General features: G+C 32.9%; 1 protein-coding gene across 1 annotated transcript; it reads left to right on the top strand.

Moving 5' to 3' along the window:
- The first annotated feature begins 888 nt into the window (after nt 1-888).
- Nucleotides 889-5,589, top strand: LOC133315602 (osmotin-like protein). The gene is made up of 2 exons (XM_061517255.1): nt 889-928; nt 4,754-5,589. Exons 1-2 carry the CDS (start codon nt 889-891, stop codon nt 5,479-5,481), a joined length of 768 nt encoding a protein of 255 aa, XP_061373239.1. The 3' UTR covers nt 5,482-5,589.
- Nucleotides 5,590-10,224: the final 4,635 nt, after the last annotated feature.

Raw genomic sequence — 10,224 nt, 5'->3', positions numbered from 1 at the left:
AATTCAAATTCAATTCAAAAACTAAAATAAAAAAGTACTAATAAAAGAATAAATATTTTGAAATTTATAGGAAAAATGTAGAAATAAAAATATATTTATATTAGTTTTAGAGCATACTTGGTTATGCATTAACTAGGTTTAAATCCTAGTTCTGATGGTGAAAGTAAAATTCTGTTTTTAAGTCAAAATGTTTGGTAAAATTTAATATAAGCCGTAGTTATAATAAACACAATTTTAATCTCAAAATATGGTCTGAGTGAAAAATTGAAAAATTACTTTTTCGTTGTCATCAAATCATAATTTGTAAACCACGTACACAATAGCAATCAAGTGAAATAAGCCATAGATTTTAAGAAAAAAAACATTGTTAACAATATTATTTCTTAATTAAGTATTATGCGTGTAGATCTTATAAGGCACCAGGGAGGGATGGGTACCCATCCATCTTATTTCAAAGGAATAGGGACAGGTTAAAGGATCGTATATGCTCTAGCATTTGGGAGATGTGGCAGCAGCCTGAGCTCATATGATATGTCAATTCCATTCTATTGGTATTAATACTGAAGCAAGTAGACCCATTTATGATGAGTCAATTTTGACCAATCTCTCTTTGCTCAGTTACATACAAGTTACTTAGCAAGCTCCTACTGAATAGGCTCAAACCCATCATGGAGCGGCTCATATCTCCTTGTCAAGCGAGTTTTGTTCCAAAAAGGTAGATTCATGAAAATATCATAATTGTGTAGGTGTTAATTCACAATATGCACAAGATGCGTAGCAAGTGTATTTTCATGGCAATCTAGGTGCATTAGGAGAAATCTTAACTGGAATTTCTTAAAAAATATTTTTCAGGAAATTCTTCTTCCAGAGCACGTCTACGAAATTCTTATGGCTGCAGCTAGCTCTTCCTCCATCAATGTGTTGTGGAATGTCAGTCAAACGACATATTTTAATTTGTCTAAGGGTGTTCGACAAGGTGATCTATTGTCTCATTATCTTTTTAAGTTGGCAATGGAGAAACTAAGTCACATAAGGCTAAGAATCTTTGGCATCCAATCAAGGTAGGTAGAGGTGGCCCCCGAATCTCACATCTTATGTTTGCTGACGACTTCATGTTGTTTGTGGAAGCATCGATTTCCCATATGGATACAATGTTAAAATGCATTAACCTGTTCGAGGAGACATCATGCTTGAAATTAAGTATCTAAAAGACTAGTGTTTTCTTCTCAAAAAACACGTTAGAGCAGCTTGCTACAGTTATTACTGAGAGATGTGGCTTCAAGCGGGTGCACAATGTTGGGAGGTACTTGGGTGCTTGGATGATTCATGGTTGTGCAACTAAACAACACTATAAGCACATTCTAGACAAGATTAAATCAAAAAGGGGTGGCTTGCAGCAGTAGACGTTATCACAAGCAAATAGAATTACACTTTCCCAATTTGTTTTATCCTCGATTCCTTATTTTCATATGCAACACGACAAGCTCCCTACGACCATATGTAAGGACATTGAAAAGATTCAATTGAGATTTATTTGGGAGGACACAGTGACATCACATCAGCACTATGCGATTTGACGAGATACTTTTACTTTACCCAAGGAGTTTGGTGGGTTGGGCTTGAAGCATTTAAAACTAATGAATGATGCATTCCTCTTAAAGTTGGCGTGGAGGTTCCACAATTAAGCAATTGCGGGTAAATTTTTTGAAGGGGAAATACATGAGCAGAGGCATTAATGATGTTACTTTCATCGTGAGGGCTGGTTGTTCCTTGTTATGGTCAGCTTTCTCGTAGGTTTGGAAGTCTACAGAGAATAAAGTAATATGAGAGATAGGCAATGGTGCTTCGGTATCCTTTTTGAAGGATAGGTGGGCGATGGGCTTACAGCCTCTGCTTGATGGAATGATCAATCCAGTCCCAAAAGTTGAAGTTCTTAAGGCAGTACATGACTATGTGAACGCTAATGGGGAATGGCAGGTTGAACTATTGCGGTCTTGGCTACCTGAAATATTTTATAGCAGATTCAAGTTATCCACCACCTGTATTGGAGGAAGAGTTAGACCGTCAGATTGGGGAGGCTTGAAAATATGGCTCTGGTTAAAGTAAAAAAAAAAATTACCGAGTTCTTCTAGGGGCCACGACTGATGATGTTCACTTGCCTTGCCCGTTTTGGAGAAAGTTGTGGAGTTGGAAAGGCCCTTAGCGTATGAAAATTCTCCAATGGAAATTAGCCTATAGCAAGTTACCTACCAAAACATGTAGTGCTTATTGGTCTCATGGGATTCACAGTGCCCCATCTACAATGATCAGGTAGAAAATTTGATGTATGCTATTAGGGACTGCTTATCATCAAAAAGATATGGGTGGCTCTTTTCTGCCTTCAACACACAGGGAGATATTCTTTGGAGTGGAGTTACACGAGTGGCTTCAATGGGATTGAAATCATAAGGTGAAAGTTACACGTATGGTTCCTAGTTGGCTACTGGTTGACATGACATTGGCGCAATTCAGTTGCAAATAGCCAATCTTCTCCTCCTTCACTCAACTCACACTTGGTTGTGCTTGATTGTGCGCAGCAAGTGCGGGCTGCGTTTGCAAAAGACTCTTCTATTCCAATTCAATGTAACATTGTCTAGAGACTTCATCCGAAGGAATTTACAAAAATTTAATACAAATGATGCTTCCCGAGGCAATTCGGGAGCTGTTGCGAGTGGTTGAGTTTTACGAGATTCTAATGGCAACTGGAGAGGCGGGTATGCCTACAAGAGAATGCTTATTTAGTTTGGTATGCAGAATTGTGAGATGTTCTAAAAGGACTTCGCATAGCTTGAAATAAGGGTTTCTGAAAGTTTGTTATTGAAAGTGACTCTAGCTTTGTTATCACGTTGCTCACTAATCATAATGAGAAAGCTCGCATTGGTGTCTTGGATATGATTAATAATCAATCGCAATTGACAAGTTCACTTTATTTATATTTTGAGGGAGCTACTTGTTGCGTTGATTGGTTAACAAACATTCTGCTTGATCACCCGGATATGCATGAAGAATGTATTTTTTTCAAATCTGTCCCTGATTTTGTCTTGTATTTGCTTATGGGCTCCTCAACCACTTTTTGCCATAGGGTTAGTGGTTAATTTCTTTCTTAATTTTTAGAATTTCTTCATGTATAAAAAAAAAATATCATGCACATATGACTACCAGTACCACTAAAACAAAATATTGTAATTTTTAAAAATAAAAAGTGTATATTAGTATTTGCGACAGATGTTACATTATAGATATTTTTCCAATAAAGATACTAAATTTCAAATTCCAATGAGCATGTTCATAATCAGCGTAATGGTCGTCAAATCACATATTTTTCTTCTGTATTCTAGGTTAATTACATTTCAAATGTCCAATATATCGAAAATAATTTCGCTTTTGCAGTGGGGAAAAAGGAGAGGAAAGAAATTGCCATCGTTATTATCTTTATTTAAGAATAAACAATTGGCCGACAAGGACCTCGTAAACAGAGCTTCTTATCCTCTTGAAATCTTGCGCCAACGTTTTTTTCTTGACCGACTATCAGCTACGAAAAAAGTTATTTCAAAATAAGTTTATCTTTAAAATAAACTTATAAGTGTAAAAATTTAAATTAATTGAAATTTAAATTTTTAAACCAAACTAATATAAAATTGTTTACTTATCTATTTTAATAATAAATAAATTAAAAAAATATCATGCATCACACCAACTACAACTACAAACAACTTCAACTCGTCTCGTCTCAAATTATTCGGTTGAAAAGGGTACACACTTAAGCTGACAGATTGTATTGGACAGTGGCTATTGTCATTATGTGTTTAGTGTTATATTTTTTAATTAAACATTAATTTTTAAAAAGTTACATAAATATTAATTTTAAAAAAATGACAATATACATACTTTTATAACATGGATAATTCATTTTTATGTTTATGTAAACAAAAGATAATATTAATATACAATTACACATACATTATTTTATATTTATGTAATTTTAGGTATAATTAGTTTTATTTCATTTACCATTTTTTTTTGGTAAACATTTCATGTACCACTTAACTCAAGCAAATGTTTATCATTATATAGGTTTTGGTAGAAATTTATTTTTAAAAAATCAAATACAACTTATTTTTAAATTTCAAATATATCAAATATTTTAAATTTAATTAAATAATATTTCTTTTAATTTAATCGCTCAAAAATATTTAAATTCACTCGATAACCAAACTCTTATTATATTGATTTGTATAAATCTCTAACCTCAGTTTTAACAATGATAAGAGTTAAATATAACTAGTTATATGTACTAAAAAAAATAAAATACATAACTAGTTCTCTGATCAAGTCCCTCTGTTTAGTTCACCAGAATCACCACTAGCGAATCCTGTCTGTGGTTTCAGACCATCTTTTCAAAATTTATTAAAAGGACAAAAATTACACAGAAAAAAGTAATCCTTCTCTTCTTAGCTGTTATGTCAATATTGCCCTTTACAAACAGCGAAGACAGTAGTACAAAAACGGTACCTTTAAACGCACAGAGAAAGGGCAATCCAGTCACTCAAAAAGGTACACACAAAAATAAAATAAAATAATTCTTACCACACAGAGTTCACAGTTCTCAGTCACTGTCTATAAATTAAACACACACAGTCTTCAACAACTCATCAAAGTCTCAACCAAAGAGCATACTCAATATTAATAATGAATATGGTTCTCTCTCTTTCACTCTCTTTATTCTCATTCCTTGTTCTCACCTTCTCCACACCCACACAGGCTCTCATACTAACCGTTGTAAACAACTGCAACTACACCGTCTGGCCCGCTATTCAAGCCAACGCCGGCCTGCCAGTCCTTGCCGGCGGCGGCTTCGTCCTCCACACCCTAACCCATTTCTCCATCCCCTTCCCAGACACCCATTGGTCGGGCCGGGTCTGGGCCCGAACCGGCTGCGCCTACACCGCCGGAAACCAGTTCTCCTGCGTCACCGGCGACTGCGGCGGTCGCTTGCAGTGCAACGGCGCCGGCGGTCTAGCCCCTGCCACGCTGGCACAGTTCGAGGTGCACCACGGTAACAACGACTTCTCCTCGTACGGTGTAAGCCTCGTGGACGGTTTCAACGTTCCCATGACGGTTACGCCACACGAGGGAAAAGGTGTGTGCCCTGTGGTGGGTTGTCGCACTGATCTTGTCGCCACGTGTCCACCTCCGTTGCAGCACCGTGTACCCATGGGTCACGGCCCTGTGGTGGCGTGTAAGAGTGGGTGCGAGGCTTTTCACACGGATGAGCTTTGCTGTAGGAACCAATACAATAACCCTCAAACGTGTAAGGGCTCCGTGTACTCCACGTTCTTCAAGCACGCGTGTCCTGCAACGTTCACCTTCGCACACGACACCCCTTCGCTCATGCATCAGTGTTCCTCTCCGCGTGAGCTCAAAGTTATCTTTTGCCATTGAAACGTGCAAGGCTGTTAAATGAAAAGAGTGTGCGCGCGCGTGTATGTCAGGATTTGGGTCACTGTTTAGTGACCTAGTTCTGCTTGTTCAAATAAGAATGGGTGAAAAAAATTTGGTTTAAAACAAAAAAACGTGCTTTAAATTTTGTCTTTGTAGCGATGGTTGTGTTGTGGGATTTATTAGAGTAAAATGACATATTATTGTAACCTGCATATGCTTAAGATTTCAGCTCAATTATCTGCATTTTCAAAATTCTCTGTCATTATAACTTTGCCTGTTGCTAGCCTGAGAGTGTAGGACTATATCTGACTATGAAAGGGACTAGATCACCTCGTTGGCTCGTATTTCGAATATTCGTTTCTTTTTATTAATTGAGTGCTGTACTGTGCGTGTCACGTGTTTGCTTCAACCCTATTGCTGTGCTTTTGATTAATCCAAGAAATTTATTTTTGGGGATAGTTTATTATTTTTTACCTTGATATGGCAAAATTTTAAACGCGAAGAGGAGATATTTACCGGTTTTCTTTTTGAAATTGTAATCCTTTTTGTTTTGTTACCTTACTTGGAAGGGCTTGACCGTTTGATTGGAGAGACATCCTGTCTCACAACCTGTGTACTCGTCTTTTTTTTTTTTTTTTTTTTGACAAATGTCATATTTAAATAACTTTTTTATTTTTTATTCCAATCTTTTATCTCAATTCATTTGTATTCGTATCGTGTGTTAGCATCTAAAAGTACATTGAAAAATGTGCTAATAACTTAGTTTTAAATATTTAGGAACTTTGAGTGTAGTGTGTAGCAACTTTACAGAAAGCAAAATTTGATTTTATACTTTTTGTTACGGTGAATTGATTTCATACTTAGTTGCCCATGTATTTTTATTAGCTCGGTTAAAAGTACTACTAACAAGAACTTTAACAAAAGGGTTATACATAAAGAACTTTATCAAAAGTGTCCTGAAAATATTGCTCTTAGTACCCGTGGGAATAGCTCGTATTGTGAAAGTTCTTTACTTTTTCTGTGCATCAGATGTAACGTACATTTGTGCAAAAAAGGTTAAAATTTGAGATTTGATGAAAAATATTTGAAAAAATATAGAATTAAATCGTAATTTTTTTTTTTGAAAAAAAAAATATACCCAGTTAAATACATTTGTACAGAAGAAATTTAGTTATTGTATGATTTACGGAGGTTAAGAGCGTCTCCTACCTGATATTGCACTGAACCACTGGTTAATTATTGAACTCTTAACAAATAATATAAATTATTGGTTCTAATGCATTAAGAATCACTCGGCAATTAATACACAATATAAAACGAATACAAGGTTGAATGTTACTGCAATAATTAATGATTCGCCGTAATACTCATCAGATTTCATGCTCTATAATAAAGATAAAGAATGAGACGACGATAAGGACTTCTAGATTGTTTTTCTTTCCTATTTTTCGAGGGCTTGGTCTGTTATTTTCCTCAATACACCAAAAATCTTTACACGAAAATTACAAAAAATAATAAAAAATCTTTACACGGAAATATAAGTATAAAATTCTTGTAAAGCGGCTCTTAGTTTAACTTAAAGCTGTCAAAATGGGCCACCCCAACCCATTTAGCCCTAGTCCAAGTGGATTAGGGCCAAAAAGCCCACAATGATACAGATTCAAACGAGCCAAAGTCCTATGGGTTAGGGCCAGCTCGCGGGCCTTCTAAATTTTTTATGTATTTTTTACACTACTAAAAAATATCATATTTTTTACAAAAAATCTACGTTGCAAACAACAAAAAATTTCGTCAATTTTTTTTTTTCGTTTGAATACCTTTCATTGAAAGGTGACGCAATTTTTATCCGATGAAATTTTTTACAAAAATAAATTTTTGTCAAAATTTTTCACCGAATTTAGTTTCCGTCAAAAGTTTTGACGAACACAATTTTAAATATTTTAGAAAAAAAAATTCCACCAAAAGTTTTGACGTAAAAAAGAATTCCGTCAAAAATATTGACGAAATATTTTCCGTCCAAAATTTCCGATGAAAATGTGTCCCGATGCAAATTTCGAGAGAAATATTTTTTTCAAAAATTTTGACGGAAATGTTTTTATGAAACTTTCGACGAAATTTAGATTCCGTAAAGAATTTTGATGAAATATTTTTTTCGTCGAATTTTTTTACAGAAATAATTTCCGTCAATTTTGACGGAAATGTGTTTTGTTGAAAATTTTGATAGAAATATTTTTTATCAAAAAATTTGTAGAAAATATTTTTGGTCAAAAATTTTCGATGCAAATGTGTTTCGTAGAAAATTTTGACGAAATTTTTTTTCGTCAAAAAATATGACGAAGATATTTTCATCGAAAACTTTTAACGAAATTTAGATTCATAAAGAATTTTGACGAATTTTTTTTTCGTCAAAATTTGTTCAAAATTTTTTTTCGTCAAAACTTTGTACAAAAAAATTTCAATGGAAATATGTTTCGTTAAAAATTTAAAGAAAAAACTTTTTCGTCAAACTTTTTGAAAAATATGTTTTTTTGTCAAATATTTTGACGAAATTTAGATTTTACAAAGAATTTTGACGAAAAAAATTTATGTCAACAATTTTTACAAAAATATTTTTCGTCACAAGTTTTTACGGAAATATTTTTCGTCGAAAATTTTTATTTGAAATGTGTTTCGTTTAAAATTTTGATAGAAATATTTTCCATAAAAAAAATTGGCGAAAATGTTTTTCGACAATATTTTTACAGAATTGTTTTCTATTGAAAATTTTCGACAGAATTATTTTTCCTTGAAAAATTTGACGAAAATATTTCTTTTGAAAGTTTCAACGGAATTTAGATTCTATCAAGAATTTTGACTGAATTTTTTTCTGAAAAAATTTATGTCACTTGTTTCGTCTCTATTCTTGACGTAATGTGATTTTTGTTAATAATTTCGTCACTATTTTCGACGAAATATTTTTCATCGATAAATTCTGTCAGTATTTGACACTTTTGTAATAATGTCACATTTAAAAATGATTCATATTTATGTAATTTTCATATTTTAATGCTAAGGATAGATATGACACATTTAAAAATGATTCATATTTATGTAAATTGGGTTGAATATTGTAGCCCGCGGGCTAACCCCAGCCTAACCCTATAATGAGAGGGTTTTAAGAGGATGGGGTTAAAATGGCCCTATTACTTTGAGAGTTAAAATTTTATAGGGTTTAACATTGAGCTAAATGGGCTGGCCCTAGGGCTTGAGCCCTTTTTGACAGTTGTTAATGACTAATATTCTTCGTCGTTCAATTAAGTTGATTAACTTCGAGATCAGTGGCGGACCCAGGAATTTTTCTTGTGGGGGCAAAAAAATTAAACATTTGTTTCTCTCTTCAAACATAATATATGAGAGGCCAAAATACAAAAAATTAAATATTGGTTCCTCTATCCAACCACAATATGTGGGAGGCCGAAACACCAATTCAGAGAACATAACTCATAAATACCTTTTTTAACTTGTTAGAGAGAGAAAGAGGGAGACAGAGAGAGTGATGGAAGATGTCACATCAAAATCTACTATCAATTTGAAAAAAATTACACTTTTTCAACCTCTAAAATAAACATTTTTTATGCAAAGAAAAAGATAAGAGAGCAAAAATTTAGATTTCACAAAAAATATGTACTAATTACTATAATATAAATAAGAAATACAATCAGAGTTAGAGAGATTTCAATAATATAGGAACTGAGAATATAAAGAAGCTCTATAGACTCTCTTGGAGAGAGAAAACTACTTCACATTAATTGAGAGAAAAAATGAAGCACTACAAAAAAAAAAGTTTATTTGTGACGAGAAAATTTTGTTATAAATTTTGTCACAAATGATAATTTTTGACACAAATAATTAAATTTCGTCACAAATAAAATTGTGACATAAAAATTTGTGACGAAATTTACTTGCGACGTAAGAATTTGTGACAAAATTTCATAAAATTTTGTCACTAATAAATTTTTTTCTTGTAGTGAAGGTTTCTTGCATTATACTTATGTTAAAAAACTTCTTCAAATTTTGAGGGGGGCGGCCGCCCACCCTAGCACCCCTTCGGTCTGCCCCTACTCGCGATGGATGAGATTGTTAAGTGGTATATATATTTATTAACTTACTATACTAAATATAAATATGCTTTGATAATAATATTTGATTTTCTACAACATACATATATAAAATATGAGATTTGTTTTTCTCATGTAATAGAAGAAAAAAAAATCTCACCAAAAAGAAAAAAGAAAAAAAATTCTTCCTACATATATCCTAAAAAGATGTGCCAATTTTTTTTTAAATAGGTGGATCCTATACTTATTGTATTTATGACATCAGATTCCTATAAAATATATTATAAAACATAAACTTTATTCAAGTTGAAACCACAGCCAAAAATAATAATAAAATAAAAAATCATGTTGTTTATATATAGAGAGAGATATGATAACTTACACCCATGTAAGAAACGCGCTTTAATACGATTATTAAATATTTGATCAACTACATAATTATTTTTTTTATATTTATTTCAAGTCTTAATTCACTTTAATTTTCAACATACTAATTCATAATTATGTAGTTGAATTTACACATATTCAAGGGTTTTCATCCCCAGTTCACCAAAAATTTTTTTATAAATAAACCCTCTAATGTTGAATTGTTTTATTACAGAGTAAATTTTTTATATGTATACTCTTTTTACAAACATTCATAAAT

This window comes from Gastrolobium bilobum, unplaced genomic scaffold, assembly GCF_033153095.1.
Source record: "Gastrolobium bilobum isolate Gb01-03AN ecotype WA unplaced genomic scaffold, APGP_CSIRO_Gbil_v1 utg1559, whole genome shotgun sequence".
NCBI classification, from domain to species: domain Eukaryota; kingdom Viridiplantae; phylum Streptophyta; class Magnoliopsida; order Fabales; family Fabaceae; genus Gastrolobium; species Gastrolobium bilobum.
The sequence above is the reverse complement of the archived record's forward strand: the minus strand, read 5'-3'. Positions and strand labels throughout refer to the sequence as shown.